At 43.7% G+C, this 19,818-nt stretch overlaps 1 protein-coding gene across 3 annotated transcripts in view; it reads right to left on the bottom strand.

The window, feature by feature from the left end:
* Positions 1-19,818, bottom strand: part of LOC133126743 (intermembrane lipid transfer protein VPS13B-like) — a 303,636-nt gene extending 283,818 nt beyond the window's left edge. For 2 of the 3 annotated variants that reach the window (XM_061239080.1, XM_061239095.1), the window contains exons 1-3: positions 19,695-19,818; positions 18,490-18,653; positions 15,608-15,751 (exon numbers count right to left, since the gene is read on the bottom strand). In XM_061239080.1, the coding sequence (XP_061095064.1) occupies positions 15,608-15,751; positions 18,490-18,636 (291 nt within the window). In that variant the 5' untranslated portion in view covers positions 18,637-18,653; positions 19,695-19,818. Of the gene's footprint in view, positions 1-15,607; positions 15,752-17,993; positions 18,021-18,489; positions 18,654-19,694 lie in introns of all 3 variants that reach the window. The other variant, XM_061239088.1, reaches the window with a different exon arrangement.

The raw sequence follows: 19,818 nt of genomic DNA, 5'->3' as shown, positions 1-19,818 counted from the left end.
AGCTTGCCAAAGGCTGGATAATTACCCAGGTATTTCACACCAAAAACCGCCCAGTCGTGCTGATGTCACCTTCAGACGGCACGGCCAAGAACGCCTGCGCGCTAAACCCAGCTCAGAGCTAGCGCGCTTTAATGTCTGCCTCTTATAGTCCCAGAATAACCATTAAACACAAACACGGGGGCCAGACTGTTTACTGGAGGTCCTGGCTCTGGCTTTTCCAGAGGCAACAATGGCTCCTTCTCAGACGAGCTTGCAGACTGCTCACAGTTGGCACGCAGATGTGTGGACGTGGGACAGGTGCGGCGGAAACCGCAATGGTGTGGGTTCGGTTCCCGCCCGTGGGGACCGTGACGGGAGGCCCCCGAAAAAGGAAACTGAAGCCAAACGGTCGACGGCTCGACCAGGCTTCTGCTGCAGAGAGGACCACGCGCTATGGTTCTCATGAAAGCCACCGCGCATTACACAATTTGGCAAAGCTCATAATCACCCGTAAGACAATTTACAAGCTCCAGCAAACACGGTGTTTTGCTGTGTTATGCGCGGTAGGGTACAGTAGCCACCGTGCTGGCAGAACTGCGCGTAATGCGCAATAAATCTGATTTAGAATAAAGCTGATGGTCTGAAGGGTGTTCGAGCATCAAAAATCCCTTCCACTTCTTATAAAACAAAGCCAACCAATCAGGGCTAAGACCTGAAGAGAGCCGAAGGGAGGCCTCAGAGCTCAGCAGATTCCCTCCTTCCTCACCGTGTGATTGGTCCTCCCTCTGCATCACAGCTCCTCCCCCTTCCTCACGGCCCCTCCCTCCGCCACACAGCTGCTGACTCACGCCCCCCTGGCCTGCCGTTCAGTAAATCACAATTCCTGACAGGTGATACATAATCCAGCCCTGGCAAAAAGTCCCGATGTCCGAGGCCAGTCCCAGGAAGCCAAGCTATGCCCAGAGCTCCACAAAGGCCAGGACTCCACCAGGAGGACAGCAAGAATGAGAACAATCCCACTGGGATTCGCAGCCCGCAAACTCAGCCGTGTGAATCCACAGTGGCTCTCATATCTGGAGCTCTTTGCGCTCCCCATGACCAAAAACAGAAAAGAGGCAAAAGAACGCCAAATGCTTGGCAGATGACATCATCCCAAAACCTCATCTGTTGGGGAGTGACTTCAGACTTCAGTGACTAAAGGACCTCTCCCCCTAGGGGGGCACGTGGGCTGTCTAAATGTCTGCCCGTCCTCCAAATGAAGATTTCTTCCAGTCTGCAGCGAAAGCCCTAACTCAGAGCACAATGCAGGGCTTGTGCCCTGTCATCAGCCGGAACACGTTCACAGCAACAGCACAGACAAAACGACAGGCTAACAGTCAGCACTGGCCTTTGTATCAATGATAATAATGTTTCATTTCAAAAAGTTAATGGTGAAATTTTTCATTCGTAACACATACTCATTTTCTTCTTCCGTTCCACTTTGAAGGAAGCAAATTATGTACAGCTAATTTCCTTTCCCAACAAGAGAAAATCTGAACATGAATGTACCTTGGACTCAATTTCGTAATTTATCTTTGTGGGATTTGTGTGCATTTCAAATCACTAATTAGATCATTATTACGCAAGGAATTACTCAATATCCTCTGCAAAAACCTTACAGCCCGGGTTTCCAAATCAATCAAAAACTGCCATTAAAACAAAAATAAACTACCATTTTTAATTGAACACCCAATCACAACCGTGAGCCAATGCCATCACTGCACTACCCTCCAATCAGGAGGGAGCACACAAAAATGCCCGTCCTGCGCAAGCAATGCAGTCAGCCGCCACTGCACTTCTTCTGCAAGTACCTGCCCGCTAGCTGCTAGCCACACAGGAAATGCTTTTTCAGGTGGAGCTGGGGAAACTCTCCGTTAATGACAAGAACAAGTTATGGGTCTGTGAAGGAGTGGCTCTTCACCAGCCACCAGAGTTGGTCAATTAATTGAATTAATTGGCTGATTTATTTACTTGAAACCCAGGTGTTGGTGTTTGAAATGGAACACAGGTGCAAATGTTTGGCTCCGCCATTTTAAGTGTCTGTTAGTTGGAAAAGGCTAACCACTATGTTCACTTGTTCAATTATAACTTTTTTCCAAGTCTTATCTCACTTGTTTTTAAAGCCTTTTTTACAGGGTCGTATTGTAGAATGCATGGATCAAGATCCGGATCTTGGCAGTGGGGTACATCAGGTCACTGAGAACCAGTGCCCTAACCCCACAAAAAAGCCCCAGAACATTGTACAATTACTAAAATGGCGCACTGTAAGAGTGAAGAGAAGCAGTGATGATTACTATTGGAGAACAGATGATTACTACTGGAGAGCAGACTGAAAGAGAAAGTAAGGGAGAGGGAGGGGAAAGAGAGCAAGACAGAGAGAGATGGAGACTGAATGAGACGGGAACAGAGGGAGGGAGAGTGAGTGTGTGAGACAGTCGGAGAGAGGGAAAGCCTTCCTGATTTAGATCAGAGAGGTTATGGTTCTTTAGATGTCTCCATCAACTAACCACAGACCCAGGCTGAGCATGTGAAGCATTCTGACAACACCCCCTGATGCTAATAACTGCAATGTGTACAGCATACACATACACACTCCCATTCTCTCAGACACACACACATACACACTCCCATTCTCTCAGACACACACACATACACACACACACATACACACTCCCATTCTCTCAGACACACACACATACACACACACACACATACACACTCCCATTCTCTCAGACACACGCACACGCACACACACACACACACACACACAAACAGATGCTGCAACTCACTCAGACAAACACACACACTCCTACAAAGATGTTCACAAACATGAAACCATAAACACACACACATAAACATACAGTTTATGTTTACATTACAGTACGGCAAGGACAGAGAGGTGACCGTCTGCAGCATCTTCCTACCTTTTCTCCTTTTTTTAACAATTCCTTTATTTCACCAGGTAGGTCAATGAAGATAAGAATTGTATAACCACGACCTGGCAAGTCAAAAGAGCTAATGACGAGGCACGGGGACGGGTGGTGGTAAAAAGGCTTAAACCAAGCGGAGTCTTACAAATAAGTGTGAGCCTGTGTGCAAATGTTTGTCAGGATGGGGAGTGAAGAGATGTGTAATTACATTGTGTTCTGTAAGGGTCACACAGCAAACCTGATGGAAAAATGGTAGAGCACATCACAGTGCAACACACACAAGTGCAACCTTAGGCTGTGATTTAAAAATGACATCACCAAACTAGTATTGGCAGAATGGTCAGCTGGATGAGAGTAATTTGGCAAATGAAGTGAACGATGAGTGATTGCAACATAGTCTGGATTTTATTTTTGTCTGCATCTTAGAAATGTGGTGCACGAAGGATGAGGTGATATGAAGCCAAATACCCCAGTATTTATAGGACATGACTGTCTTGATATCTGTTCCTCTGAGGACGTTTCCCAAACCAAATGACCTTGGTTCATTTAAAGTGTTGGTAAAGGTAAAGTGAAACTGTCCTGAAGATTGTCAAGTACAGATTGGGAGGAAAGGCCTACTGCAAATAGTGTTTTGTCATCAGCGTACAGATGGGCCCTACCAGCTACTCTGGAAATGTTGCTGAGGTAAATGGAGAATCGTGGGGGGCCCAGGACTGATCCCTGGGGCACTCCCTTTGTGACTGGTATTGGCTTTGAGAACAGCTCTGGTTCTGCCAGATCAGTAGTGAATGAAGCAGGACAATGACTGCTCAGCCACACCAATACTCTTACACTTAATCTGCCATAGAGGTCAACAGTACCAAAGGTTTTGTACAATCAATGGAAATCGCTGCACAGTATTGCTTCAGCTCAAGCGCATTGATGATATAATTGAAAAGTGGGAGAGCTGCAGTGACATAGCTATGACAAGAATGAAAACCAGATTACACGCCAGACAAAATCCCATGACATTAAAAATAAATAATAATCAGTTGTTTGTTGACAAGTTTTTCTAATACATGAATACAAGTTTTTTGAATACATATTGCAGAATTGAAATGGGTCTATAACAGTTTGGGTCAGCCTGATCCCCACCTTCAAACAAAGGATGACATGTGGCACATTTCTAGGACAGAGGTATTGGCTGAGAGGAAAGAAAGGGTGAAATGTGAGACAGGGGTCCTGCCATAACAGAGGCAGCCATTTTAAGGAAAAAGGGGTCCAGGTCATCTTGCCCTGCTGGCTTCCTGGGGTTCAGACTAGACAATTCCTTTCTAAACTGAGCCTCAGTGACAGCTATGCAATGGGGTAGGGAAGATATGTCACTGGATGAGAAGGAAGGTGATGGTTGGGACAAGCAGGAGGGCAAGGTTGTGCCAAAGATAAAGTTCTTAAATTGAATTCAGTGCTTCATAAAGAGCTCAGACTTCTGTTCTCTGTCCACCGCATCCACACCATCGATGTTGAAAGAGGCAAAGCGTGAAGGGGAATAGTTTTCTAGACTTTCCAATGTTTACCAAAACATATTTGGGTCAGACCAACAGCATGAAAACTGCTGACTCCACCCCACCCATCAATCATTCCATCAACCCGCACACTCCTGCACCTGCTCCTCCACCTTAGCAGTCTTGACATCTCTAAGCCTTCTTAGATGGCTCAGAAGATAACAGGAAGCGCACCCTGAGACCTCACACGGCAGAGAACTCTGAAAAGTGCTGGGTTCAGGGTGCGCCTCCACACTCTCTTTGAGGATCAGGAACGTTATCGTGTCTGGTGTTAACCACCGAGCACCTGTAGCAACTTCTTGTAGCAACACGGAAATGCACAGCTCGAGCTTGCAACAATAATTCATAACTCTTTAATTATTTTAACATGACTTATATTCCATATATGCACCACAAGGTCTCATGTGGGCCCAGAGCCAACACACTTCCCCCCAATGTTGCTCTCAACAATACAACAAAGCGGAGAACCCCCACCCACCCCTAACCCACAACCCCCCAGCTGGAAATTATAACTGTCTCCCACGTTTTGCAAAAGATTTAAGCAATTACAAGATAATTATAACACATGTAAATTCTTATCATGTTGGTCATTTTAAGAAGCAATGTGGTCTGTGTCAAGTGGGCGATACACTTCTCGAGACACGCATTGTTTATTATTTTTCGGGCTAACCATATGCCTTCAAAATCCTTTTTTCTCCCCTGCATGAAGAGTGACATGTTGAGCAATTATTCAAACTACATTCTTCCTTTCTCAAGCCCAGATCACAGAGCGCTGTTCGGTGCGGACACACAGTCCGTGTGCGCTGGGTGTGCCGTTTCATTCAAACTCAGCCGCCAAACAAAGACAACAAACTAAACGGCCCAAAACCCAAATAAACCGCTACGAGTAATCTATATTTTACATGCAAATCCTTCTACTGCAATTAGTTCTTTGTGTAATTGTTATAATCATCACAAAGTGTTTGAACGAATACAGAGCTTTCCCAAAACATACTTAAAAATGCTAAAACAAAATAAGGCACGCAGTTAGCCGGTGATTCAGTTACAGATCACGTGTGAATTCTGCACAAGTGATGTACTGTACAAGGGCACATTACCGATGCCTAGCTGTGTGAAGTTCTTTTGGTCTGCTCAAATGTTTCATCACATTCCAATTACACTTTCAGTACCAGAACTTCAAATGGTCTTCTCTTTATCGGGTATATCGACTGTATTACACTGTCAGAATTATTGTGTTGTGGGTTGAGGGTCTTGGAGCATCTGCACCCGCACAAGTGGAAAACGGACCACCCACATTTTCGTTTAATGTCGAGCCACACAGGCACACGTTCCCACGCCGATTTAATAGCACAGCAACATTAATCACAAATATTTCACCAAAATCAAGAATGCTCGCTTACTGTGCTACACTTAAAAGCTTTTCTGTAACATATCAAAGCTTCGAGCAAGTAGTTCTGCTCTCGTTTCTGTGACAACGGCACCCCAGCAGAGAGCACCGCTAACGGTACGGACAATGGTTAGCAGAAGATAAGAGGAACGCATCCTGTTCGCGGCGCAGCTGGGGACCTCCAGCGAGAACAGCGTTCCGGTACGTATTGATCACGGCCTGACTCAGTGCACACAGGAAGACCAGGGGATTAATCCGCTCCGCACACTTCCTGTGAGCGCGGAACTGACAGAAGCGCGGAACAACCTCAGCTCCCAGCTGCTACTGGCAGGAATGCACTTTGGGGAAACCGAGAGTGAGTCACCGGAGTAAGACCAGGGGAAGAAGTCTTCCTTTAAGGCCTGCTGGATCACTGCACAGTGGTCTGGACTGTTCGGGGTTACACAAGACGAAGGCAGCGGGGGAGAATGGAGGCCCGAGTCCAGCTTTGTCTGCGCTGGGACGAAAGAGGAAGAGACACGCTCGTGCAGCTGTGTGTGCAGCACTTGGCTCAGCGGAGACGGTGCAAAGCTGACACCGGGGCTGACAGAGCAGCATCCCAGCACATGGACACTGACCCTAAACAAAACAACGCCTGGCTGACCCCCTGAGGTCATCAACCTTGGCTGGGTTCTCATGCTAAAAACAACTAAATTTGAGCCAGGATAAAAATAGGAATAGGCGGTTCTCTGCATAACGCAATTAAAATGTCCAAAAATAATTGTTGTTTAAATAAAAATAACACTGACAAATAGATACACTGCAGGCCTGGGTCAAATGGATATTTGCAGTACTTTCAATCTTGAAAACCTTATCAATCACAGTAAAATTTGAACATGCATTCTGCGGATGCCTGACAATTTGAAACAAAATGTTAGAAATTCAAAGACTCAAAGAATGATTTTATTGTAAATATTAGATGGAGTATAAGGTATCAGAATTCAGAGGTATTTTCCCGGTGTCTGAAGTGCTAACACATTTCACATACTTATTTTACCAGTGCCTGATTCACAGTTGGTGCTTTCACTAAAATCACTTATGAAAAATAAAATGAGGACCCCCCACGGTCAGCTTATGTTGAGATGGTTTATTGATTATTGTTGGACCTGAAAAGCAGAGACCAAAAACAGGGAAAGGTTAGCCAATTAGTCCCTATAGTTTAACACCAAAAAGACTTACAGATGTGAGCCAGAACAGCAGCCTGCAGACCTCACTGCTTCTAACCGCTGACTAACAGAAATAAACAGGTACTCTTACAGCCCACCTGGATTCTGCCAGCCAACAGCTTCCATAATCAAACAGCACGTTATCAACCTAATGCCTGCTGAGAAGGGCAGAGCATTTGCCCGCACTAAAACGCTAAAACGCTAAAACCCGAAGCTAACTCACGGAATGAGACGCAGTGCAGATTAGGCTACACGACAAACAAACAAAACCCGTAAACGGGAGAAGCCAGCAACTCAAACTGAAACCTGGGCTTTAAGGAGCAATAACTTCTCAGCACTTTGAGGGACTGCCTGTATAAATATACAAGCCTGCGTGTGTCAGGTTTGGGGAATGAAAGGAGTAGGTCTCAGGAGCGAGTGGGGGGAGAGGTGTGATGACACAAAAGCTGGCTGGCAGGGGAGAGAGAGTCCGGAGGGGGGGCACTGGGGTGTTTCTGACAGGCCGACCCAGTCGGGCCCAATGTAAACACCCCGCATCTGGGATGTCCGCCCCCCCTCCTGCGGCGCTGCCGTTTCACACCGCTCCTTAACGCGGATACACCTTCCTCCCCTCATCCCTCGCTCATATAGCTCTCTTTTCCCACCGCTGTTCCTTCAGTCCTCGTTCGTTTCACCGCATGACGACACGTTCCGTTCCCCAACCCTTATTCCACCTTCTCTTTCTGTGAGAAGCCGTTTATCCTCCAAAATCCTAAAAACAAGCAGAAAAACTTTTAACTTAAACGGCATCGAGACGTCACAGAGCGAGCCAAGAGGCTCCGGTCAGCGGTAACGCGAGGCGAAATTCTCAGACACTGAGCCTGAGGGGAACAGAATCACAGTGGAGTGCATTTCAATGCCATTCCTGATATTAGAAACATACTGGGATTGTCTGAGTCCTTGCTAACAATGGCCTGCTTTCTCCAGCCTCCGGCGGATAGCACGTGCTCTGTGAACAGGAGAAATGTTTCTGGAACGGGGGTGAAGGGGGGGTGGGGGGGGTGCGGGGTGGCGATTCGCGCTTGAAGCTCAGGAGGAGATGGGTGACGCGCAGACGGGCAGACGCGTACGCGGCGTACGCGGCGTGGCGCTGATCGTGCGGATTTACGAGCCAATCTCCGTAAGCCATTCGCTCTCCCTGAGCCGGGGGAATCAAAGTGAAGATTTCCGGACAGCGTTGGTCTGAGATTATCTGATTACAAACTTCCAAGGGCTGTTTTCTTTTCAGTGTTCCGTTCTTTCCTTACGGTTTTATCTCCAAACAAGGAACGAGCTCGAGGGTCAGGGTCCAGTTTCTTTTTTTTTTTTTCCATGTACCCAGAAACACGAGCACTGCTGACACTGCTGGCAGACCAGACCTCACTGAGAGTAGAGTAGACATTCCTACAGGAACTCACAACAAACAAAAAGGTTATCCTTACAACAGGAATCAGAAATCAGATTTTAAAAGACCAAATTACCATCTTCAATTGGCAGAAGAGCAGAGAAAGTAAACTGTACTGTATCACTAGTGTATACTATATACTATACTGTATACTATACTGCCATTAGTAAAAAAAAAAAATACCTGTGTTTGCCAAAGCAAGAACATTAAAAAATAAATACATAAAATAAAATCTTTGTGGTACAGGGGCATGGTTAACAGTTTAATAGAGAAAGGATATTTTATTTCACCAAAATAACGCTATTATACCGCGTAAGGTTGCGGGGGAACTAAAAATAGTCTGCAAGGAAACTATAAAAAAAGTGGTCGCTGAATGGAGGCCAAACCAACACAAGAGTTGAAGGCCCCTCCCCCTACTCATTACAGAACACTGCTCCAATCAGATCATCCACATCAGGAGCAGCCAAAGTCCCGTCCTGCCGCATATCCTGTCCAAAACAGAGTGACCTCCATACAGACCCCTATCTGGTTTCATCAAATAAAAACCTGCGCCTGAATTATTCATGGCGGTTATAGTTATAGTGTATATAACTACAGCCCAGGAGGTAGAGCGGTCGCCTGGCAATCAGAGAGTTCCCGGTTCGATCCCAGGCCCTCTGGGCAGAAGTGTTGACGTGTCCTTGAGCAAGACGCATAACCCCAAATTGCTCCCGACGAGCTGGTTGGCGCCTTGCTTGGCAGCCTTTCTCTACTGGTGAGCAAGTGTGTGAAAGGGTGAATGAGAGGCATTAATTGTTAAGTGTTTTGTGTAGGCCCAGTTGCTGGAAAACACGCTACATTTACCATGTAGCTGTGACAGTTACGTTGTTATATATAGCTGCAGCAGTATCTGTTATATCCATTTCCGGCCCTGTTTTGTCTTCAGGACCCCGAGTCTTTCCTCAGGGCTCATTGGTGGTTGTCCTGAGAAATTAGGATGTCCTCACACCGCTCTGCTCCATCGATGTTAGCAATTATCTCTTTAACACAGCAGACCGGGGAGCCCTGGTACCGTTTCAGCGCAACAACCAGCTAAATATAGCCAAGGAATTTTACAGACACCACAAGTCTAGAGAACAGATGAGGGCTTTTATTTTTTTATTTTTTTCCTTACCCCCAAGTCTAATTTTGTTTTTTTAAAGCAATTTAACTCTAGAAAGTGTTACGCTAGAATACAGATGACAGTGAACTGATGTGGGCTAGACGCCTTTTCAAGTTTTATAGAGGCCTGGTGTTGGTACAGTAAACGACCTGGTTGTGCGCTGCGCTACGGAACACGGCCGTCAACCACTTCTCAGAGCATACATAAATATGGCAAAGTGGAGGTTGTGTGCGTAGGAGCGGAATGCGTTCCCCTGTCCAAGGCTTGAAGCCTACATCACAAAATAATACAGTACTAATTATGGAGATCCACCCCCCCCCCCACCTCATGAAAAACAAAAAAATATTTATTTTAGAAAACTGTTAGAAAACCGCCCACCCCCCTTTCTGGTAACCCCAATATGTCCCCACTAAAAAAGGAAAAAGCAAAAGTAACCTGGCCTTTGCAAAGCTTGTGACGGTAACTCCAAATGCTGCACACGCTCTCATCAGAGAAACGAAGCAGGCTGGGGGGGGGGGGGTTCTCGTTAGGAGCTATTAATACCCGCGGTTTGCGGAGAACGGCGTAGAAATCGCGATGACAGTTAGCCTGCTAAGCTGTGCCAAATTCAAGGCCTTCCCTAATTCCTCGGACCGTTCCAAGTGTTCTTTTTTTAAGAAGGGTGCAGATGAGAGTATCTGATGTGAGGCGTGTGTGGTCTCTGACGTAGCGCTGCAGTATGAGTCGGCTTTGTAGAACGCGGTTTGGAAGAGTTCGCTCGCAGACGGATCACCCCGACGCAGCGAGGGCACCGAGCTCGAGGTCAGGCAGGAGGTGAGGCCCCTCAGGTCCCCGTACGGACGTGACGTGAAGGATGTCCCTTAATTACGAATCGAAATCCGTTTTCTGGATCGGGTGCGCGAAAAGCCAGACCTCAGGCGATGGGGTTAGTCCAACCAAAAACCCCATTTACTCCTGGACTTCCTATTCACGTCAAACCTATCACAAGCAGCGGCTCGACAATACTAGCCCACAGCCCCCCAGGACTGGAAATGGCCCTCCGTAGAAAGATTTGAGGCCCGAATTAAAAGAAGATTACAACCACATGGTTTTATTTTATGCAACTTATGGAATGTTCATAAGACTAAACTTAAAATAAGAGAACCTGCATCTCAACAAACTGCAAACCCCAGGTTGAAAGTATGAACGTTCACAGCCTTGCGAACTTCAAAGGCAAATGGCAGCAAATCATTAATAAGAATGACAGGAAATTAAATATTCTGAAGCAGTGCAGAAATAGGATGGTGCACTTTGAAAGAATACGCAAAATTAATGTGTAACATCTGAGCACATTTTTCACAAATATCTAAGCTGAAAAAGTCCTCATTATATATCATTTTAGGTAATTACTCTGTCAGCAGGAGCTGTAATCTCCAAGTGCAACTATAAGTGGAACTATTTCCAGTTTTGCTGGGAGCTAAAATTGCATTCTTGGTTCCCTGCCGATGGGCACTAAAGAGATTCCAATATCCTAATCCTGAAGAGGAATTAGTACGATGAGAACGCTCTCAAAAAACGTCTCTTAAATTACAGGGCCCTTGCTGAACTTTCAGTTCTGCGGATGTTTTTTCAGGGCAGAATTTCAGGTTCTTCAAATAATAACTGCACATTGTGTTAATTACGTTATCATTTCCATGCTGGTTAGAGTTCCCTGAGATTAATTATAAACTAAAGGTATTTAGTAATGTTTTAAAATAAAAGGGAAAGAACCTATAACAACAGCAATTGAAATGAGAGTCCCTGTGTCAATGAAGATCTAATGCACCATAAATACAACCTTCTAAATTAAAATATACTTTCCTGTAAAGACATTAAAATGATCTTCACACCATTTCAGCATTTGATTTTGAAGTGCACTGAAGGTTATCTGAAAATACTATTTGTAAGCCTTTCAAGATTAAATTTTGGTAACGTTTGGGTTTGAGTGCACAAAGTTCAGGCTTAACCGCCTTATAAGTTTGACAAAAGAAATGACAGAAACTTGAAGGTTAAAAGCTGAAATTAGATTTATGTATATTAAACTATTTTAATGTTTATATTGTGTTTCCATTCCTTGATGAATCCCTTCATTGCCCTTGAAAATCTCCTTGACAGGCTGTAATGAGGACAAATAAGACACATTTACAGGATCATTTATCCCTCCTCAATTTAAAAGAAAAGTGCTATCACAGAACAAATGACTGGTAGGATTTACCCTACACTGAAGATTTCTGAAGTCAGTGACAACCTTTGATGTAAAGTAGTTTAATACCTTTTAAGAAAACATAAATATAACTTATGACATGCAGGTTTTCTTAATCAAATGAGAAGACTGCCCGTTTGGCATTCTTGGATGTCAGAGTGGCAGGACAGCCGAGACTTGCTACCTCCCTGTCAGATAGCGAGAGGCCAGAGCCGCTCGTTTGAATTCCACCGACCGGAGCTTCTGTTGGGGAGTCTGGCAGCGCTCCAGACCTTGTCTCCCGGGGTGCGCATACCATCAAATAATTTGTCCAAATGTCATCCGCAATCTTCCAAAAAATCCTTTCTCGACCCGAGAATTCGAGAAAACATCTGTAACAAATACTTGTTTTCAGAGCACGTGAGCGTACGTCACGCTGGAGCCTTCTGGTCTCAAAAAGTTGCACGGACCTGAGCAGAAAAACAACTTTGGATTTCCATAATGGCGGAAATGTGATCGTTCCAGCGGTAGCCACCAGCGTGGTACGATATTTACCATTAGCCCTGGCCTCGGAGGGATCATGTGTTACACATCTAATGCGGCAGTCTGTATAATTAGCTGTAATTGACTTCTCTTGAAATGTGTTTCTTATGGGACATCTGGCCTTGAAACGTCCACCTTCCTGCAACACGGCTGCCTTTGAATTCGGCGACTGCATGGGTGGCACAGGTAAGCCCAGGCTCTTCTGCGAAAATAAATCTCCCAAAAATGTCCTTCGTACCTCATTTCCCATTACGAAAATATTTCAAATCCAACCTAAATAAAATAATATACATATTTATCTTCCCGTAATCGCTTTCAGATTGTAGGTCTCGGTAGATGCGTCGACGTCGTCCCACTGATAGATGGCAGACGCTTGCTTTCTGGAGTCACGTGCTCAGCTGGAGTTAATAGTCTCTTCTTTCTACAGACAGACAAGTGAAGGCTATACCAACATGTGCCAAGAAGGATGGCGCAACCTCTAAATTAACATGTAGCGTGCCTGATATAATCACACAGGCATTGAAACCTGTGCTGGTAGTGTCATGGGGCCCAACAAACCATCAACACTTATCTAACTAAAGCCTGGATTAAATCCCCCCTGTAGCACAGCCAGGAGAATGGCAGTTACCAAAATAAAACTGCCTCTAGACTTGCGTCAGACTGGTGACCCTGGGGCTGAAAGAGTTGGTTTATTTTGGGTGTGGGGGAATATGCTGCCAAGAACTGTGTAACATATATAACCCTCCGGCCCTCACCAACACTACTGTTAATTATGACATTATTTAGGATGCTATGCAGAGATGACGGCACACTGAAAAGAAGAGAAGCAAGCTGTTCTGACAGTGTTAATCTGGATGTTAAAACTACAGTAGCTCTCGTGCATTGAAACAAACTGATGGACAGTATGACTTTTGGTCATCTAACGGTCATCTCAACTTCCAGGCAGCCTTCCAACATGAATTTCATGTCTGGTGTCATTAGTGCAAAGGCCTCACCTGAAAAATATATTAAGGATTCAACATCCATCACATCTGCTCCAACTTTCCACATGACTCTGCATACCTTAGGCAGAGCAATCTGTTGCAGACATTCTTTAAAGCCAAGAAAATGGGAGTTTAGCACATTAACCCCAAACTGCATAACTGACCAGGGTGCAGCATGTACATCACTTGAAACATCAAGGAAAATACCACAACAACCGTCCATAAAACACCATCCGGACCGGGGACCCACACATCAAAAACATGAAAAATAATTTGCCCCAAAATGGAAAAATAATTTGTTTCCAGTACTGGCCTGTAAATTCACTTTCCAACAAATGTGATTAAAATATTTTGGTTTCCAAAAGTTTAATGAAAACACTTTATTTCAGAGATGCAAAGCCACAGACACATTACTCCTCCTTCTGCAGGGTCTGAGTTCATGAAAGGAAGCAGAGAGGCACACACAAGTCCTCTGCCAGATCACTAAATGTGGCGAGAATGCACATTTATACCCTCGTTAAAGTTGAACTCTTTAATTCACACAAGAGCTGTTTGACAAAATCTGCAGGGTTGTGGGTCATCTTCATTCAAATTTGTTCAAATGTGCATTAAAATTCACTATTTGGCAGCTGGGTGTTTCATTCTGTTAAAATGCTGGGTTCCAGCGTGCGAGCAGGACCATCTTGTCTGGCATAAAATGCTGATTATACTTCTGCCAACTGCTGCTGGCAGTACCAGAGAGCAGTGCATAACTGTCCATAGCTCCACCTAAGGGAGACAGACAGCAGGGCATTCCCAAACTCTTGTAGACCCACAACTAAAAAGGTCAATCCCGCCATAAAAAATGCCATCAGTCCGGAGCAAAGCCATTCACACAGCAATATTACAAATCTGATGATATGATAAACTGATAAATGTTTGCATAAATAAATTATATGCCAACCAACGAGTCCCTCACCATAAGAATATGTTTTTTCCAGTGTGAAATCAACACTTTTTGCCAACTAGCCATCTTTTTAAGAGTAAAAGGACTTGTCATTTAAAACGTGATCTACTGTACTGCTCAATTCTTGCATTTATCTGATGTTAAGTTTGTCTTTCAAGCAAGATACTACTGTTCTATTTCAAGCACAATTTTATCATAACCGCATTAAACTAGAAAATACACTCAGACATGACTAACACGACTGTCATGGGAACAGAAAAATATTAAGACTGACTACAAATACACCATCCTTTCAATACGTACATATCAACAGTTTAATAAACGGTTAATACATTTCTGATCTTGGCCTCGTACCAAAGCCTGTCTGGTTCACATAAAGGCCTCATTTTACCAAAGGAATTAAAAGAGCATTTGCAAATGTTTAATTCTGGTAGCGTGAATGACGACACCCTTTCATCCAGAGGTCCCCAAATGTGCTCTTTGTTGAAGGCTCCTTTAAAGCCAACGCCAGCGTCTGTCTTCTTCTCTCTCCGCCAGCGTTTGAAAACGTGGCTCAAAATACGAGGCGCGGCGTGCGGGCATGACATCATCCTCCTCCAAAGCGGCCGTGATTTATTTACTTTTGGTCTCTCGCCCCTTTGTTTGCTTTTATTTTTGGATCGCTATTAGTCCGGGTTCGTCGAGAAGCACCGAGAAGCACGATCAGAAAGAGCGTTACTAAGCAATGTCAAATTAACAACTTCTGAACCCTCTTGGGTCAGAACGTTGGAGTGAAATAAGAATGGCGACACCACTGCTGTTATTAATTCTTTGTTAAATGTTCTTCTTTTCTTTTCTTGGAGAGTCTATATTTTGAGATTTCAGCATTAGGGGGATGCGTGGTTAAGCTGCATAGCTCAGCTGGAGGACTTCAATGTTGGCTAAAAGACGCATCATCAGGCTGAATGCCCATTGGGGGAATACGTAACTTAGCTTTTTGCCACATATTCATGGGGTCAACACAATTACTGTCAGACAGCAAGACTGCCACAAAATATCAAAACTCTTCACTGGACCACAAACAATCTTATCTCTAGAATGTCAAGGTAGGCGAGACAAATATTGCGAAGCTGGTGCACTGGTGGCAAGTTTTGCCAAGTGTCACTGGTTGCCTTGGTTTGAATCTCTGCCCCAACCCACAAGATCACCAGAAGAAGAAATGAACCAATACCACCAGAGGTTTGGAATTGGTCAGGTTATAATAGTGCCGTAAGGTTCTTTGCTGGGTGAGAAGATGAAAACACTGACCTGAGCTCCATCCTTCAGCTTTAAGATGCACTCCATGGTGTTGATGGTGATGACCACAGCCTCTGAGCCCAGTTTGGTCCATGGCACGTGGATGCGCAGCTCATGGATGTGGCCACTGAGGAAGGTGAAAGGCAGCTTCAGCTCCTATGGGTGGGGAGAAACAGCACAACCTTTCGTCAAAAGCCAGTCCAACTTCACTTCACTCTCATGGTGGAAAAGGCACAAAAAACTAGTACCACACATACCAGTAAAGACAGACACCTTCCCCAGACAGAAATTAGGCAAAACAATAAGGAGATTGTAAAAATAAAAATCACGTCTGCCATATTAATTTGCCTGCCACGGTACAGATCAAAAAGGAAAGGAGTTCTTCAAACCACCCACCTTGTGTTATCATAAAGGGAATACAAAGACTTATTAATGTAGAATGAGTGTACATGTTAAGCATCAGTATCTGTTCTTGAGCTAAAAATTATCCCATGGAATCATACAGTGCGGCGGGGGCAGCTTGTAGCATAGCGGTTAAGGTACATGACTGGAGCCACAACGTTGGTGGTTCCAATCCCGGTCTAGCCACAATAAATGATTCACACAGCCGTTGGGCCCTTGAGCAAGGCCCTTAACCCCACATTGCTCCCCGGGCCGTGCACTGTGGCTGCCCTCTGCTCCTAATAACTAGGATGGGTCAAATGCAGAGGCCAAATTACCCCATGGGGTTCAATAAAAGGTATATTATTACAGTTGCTTGCTTCAATCTCATTTCCAGCCAAAGGCTAATAATTAGCTCAATGTAATGGAGGAAGAGCCATCATGGATTTCCACATGCCAGTCGCAGAGATCACACAATTTCACTTAAAGGATGATTTCAAATTATTTCTCTACAGATTAGACATTGGGGCCAAATTCAATACAGGGACTACCAAAAAGACACATGCTGTCAGCCTTTAAATAGAGCATTACACTTGAAAAGAACAGTACATTCCCAGTGTCATTTACATAAGCTGCCTTTCATAAAAATGTTAATCACATTGCCTGTTAGGTATTGTTTTCTGTCTGCTATTTTGGAATGGCACAATCTCTGTAGAAAGAAGAAACACTCCAAGTGCATGGCAGCCTAAACCTTTACAGATTATACAAGCACAATCAAACTGTACCAAAAAACACAGCAAACTGGACCAGTCTTCCAAGACAATCCAGCAATCCAAATACACGGAGAGTGGTTTGACAAATCAAACCAACCCCAGACTGCAGTTTATATTTTTAACACTGATGTGAGTCAGGGTTTCAGCGAATTGAAACACTACATGGTGAAATTCAAGGTTCAGGCAGTACAAATGACAGGGCACTACAGCATCATGCAGACATCCTCAAAGTCATTGCATACAAATATTTCTGCAATATCCCAGCTTCAGGCATATGTACATATCTATGGATGCATGACTTCCAGATTCAACATGGAAAAAAATCTATCCAGACTTCTGCTTTACATTGGAATAACAGTCCTACATTACACAATAAAAAGCAAAACTAATTACAGTGGGGTGCAAAAATGTGGGCACCCCTGGTTTAAATAGCTGTTACAATCAATCTGTATGTGAACGAGAGCAAACCTGTAGTCTAAATGGTTAACTATGAGACCTTCCTGCACTCCTTGGGGCTGAGTGAGTCAAGTGAGTATAATTTCAGGACTGAACTTAAGTAACTCCATGCCTTCTAAAGTATCCAACTGCAGTGGCTGTTCAGTCTGGTACCATGGGTTTCTCTAAAGATTTCAGAATGAAGATGGCTAATTTCCACAAAGGAGAAGGCTACAAAAACTCTCTCAACATATCAAACTACCTATTTCCACTGTCAGAAACATTATTAGAATATGTAAGATAAATGGAACAGTCGAAGTCAAGGCAAGGTCTGGAAGAGCTTTCAGATAGAATGGCCCAGCGAGAACTCACAAAAGGAAACATTGAGAAGCCCGAAGCCTTTTGGAACAATGTGTTTCATACTGACAAAACCAAAATTGAACTTTTTTGCCTCCACCAAAGAAGGTATGTTTGGAGGAAAAAGCCTTTGTAGAGAAGAACACCTCGCCAACTGGATCCATTGTGCTTTGGGTTTGTGTGGCAGCTGGGGGCACAGGAAATATTGTGCGAGTGGAAGGAAGAATGGATTCCACCAAATATCAAGAAATTCTAGAGGCTAATGTCCGAAGGTCAGTACAGACATTGAGGTTGAAGAAATGTTGAGTATTCCAGCAAGTCAATGATCCAAAGCATACTTCGAAATCAACCATGAAGTACCTTCAGGAAAGACGAATGAAGGTTTTGGAAGGGCCACCACAGTCCCCAGACCTTAATATTATTGAATATTTGTGGAGAGATCTCAAACATACCGTACATGCAAGAAGGCCGAAGGGGTTCTGCCAGGAAGAATGGAGAAAAATTCCAAAATCGAGAATTGAAAAACTCTTAGCTGGCTACAGGAAGTGTTTAAATGTGGTTACAGTTGCCATAGTAGGAGTTACAAACTGACAGGGCTTTTGCACAGGGCCTTTTTTTATATTTAGAAACTGTTAAAATTTTAAATAAAAAGTAATCTTGCTTTAAAATTTGAAGAAATGTGTCATGTTTAACATTCTATACAACTGTATCAATTATATGACTCATTTGCAGACTCTGCAAAATGAAGTTCAAATGGGAGATTTTAATCTTATTTAGATTAATTTCTATGAAAATAGCTAAGTGCACTTATAAATTGTATGACACTGCAGATATTAAAATGCCATCAAATTGGAGATTTATATCATATTTCTAGAGACAGCTTAATTTTCATGTGAATAGCTAAGTGCACTTTTAGTCACAAACAAGTGTGGTGGAGACAAGCGGTACCTGTTCCAGGACATCCAGCTTCAGGTCCAGCTTGCTGAGGACCACATCTCCTCCCCACAGAGACAGCTGCAGGTCTGAGGGCTTCAGGTTCTTAATGTAGCGATTCACATAGCTCATCAACAAGGGAGTGACGTAAGACTCCAACATATCGAACACCCTCAGTGCTGTCAAAGACAAGAAATAGAGGATCACATTAACAGTAATCATGTTAGAATGCTTATAGATTATGACATCAATCATATTCAACTGCAAAAAAGAAGGATGGGTATTGTTTGAGGAATGTGAATTTTACTTGGATAGACTCCAACAAAACATCTTCTCTCTGAATATGACTGAAAACCTTAATTTATTGGGTGCCTAATATCGCATAATAATAAGCAAGTATCTCGTTTACAAGTGGAAATAATAACACTATTCTTCATGAAACGTTCAATATAGGTTTCCAGTAAGATGTATAATATGACAACTTTGTTTTGTGATAAAGACACTAATTACTCTGCCATGCGTGTTAACTAATACTATAATCCATTCTACATTGCTACCTACTGTTTTTTCTGACAACTAAACATTTCCCAACTATAAAGTGCTTTGCACAGTTTCGACCTGACACGCTACCTGATTGCATGCGAGACGTTATAGCTAGCTGACTGGGCTGTCATGCTAAGAATAGTAATTTATTGCAAGATGTAGAAAGCTAGCTATGCAGCAGTAGCGTTGAGTTGAAAAATGCCGACAAGTAGCAAACAACAAGACATTGAAAACGTCCGCACGTTCGCCATCAGCTTGAAGAACCTGTCATACCTGTCACCAGCAAGACAGCAGCTTGCTAACGTTACGACAAATCCATACGAAAATTAGCAAGATAGCATTGCTTTGACTTGTGGGTAACAGCTGGAACTTTTTTCCTAGCTGTGAATAGCAGCGAAAGGGACCTCTTTATCAATAATAAACAAGAGATAAAACAATAACTGTTGACAACCAATTTGTTTATTCATGATGATCATAGCTACCCATTATGTATACGAAATGAAGAACATACTGGAATATATAGTTATTGTAACTACTGGTATGTTTAATAAACGAGCTATCTCGCTGTTAGGTAGCTAGCACTTGTGAACTCAACTTCTAACGAGATGAAAAACTAACCAAATAAAAATCCAAAATGCAACCAAGTGCTGTGCACATAACCTGCATCCCATTCTTACTTGATTAGTGCAATTCTGAGTCGTGTCTTGTATTCCGCATTGATTCATTCCCTAATTTCCAAACATAAACAGCGACAAGTCAACCCTTCCACCATCATCATGACGACCTCTTCCGCATCTAACT

This window comes from Conger conger, chromosome 1, assembly GCF_963514075.1.
Source record: "Conger conger chromosome 1, fConCon1.1, whole genome shotgun sequence".
Taxonomy (NCBI): Eukaryota; Metazoa; Chordata; class Actinopteri; order Anguilliformes; family Congridae; genus Conger; species Conger conger.
Note: the sequence above shows the minus strand (reverse complement) of the source record. Positions and strands in the feature narration are given on the sequence as shown.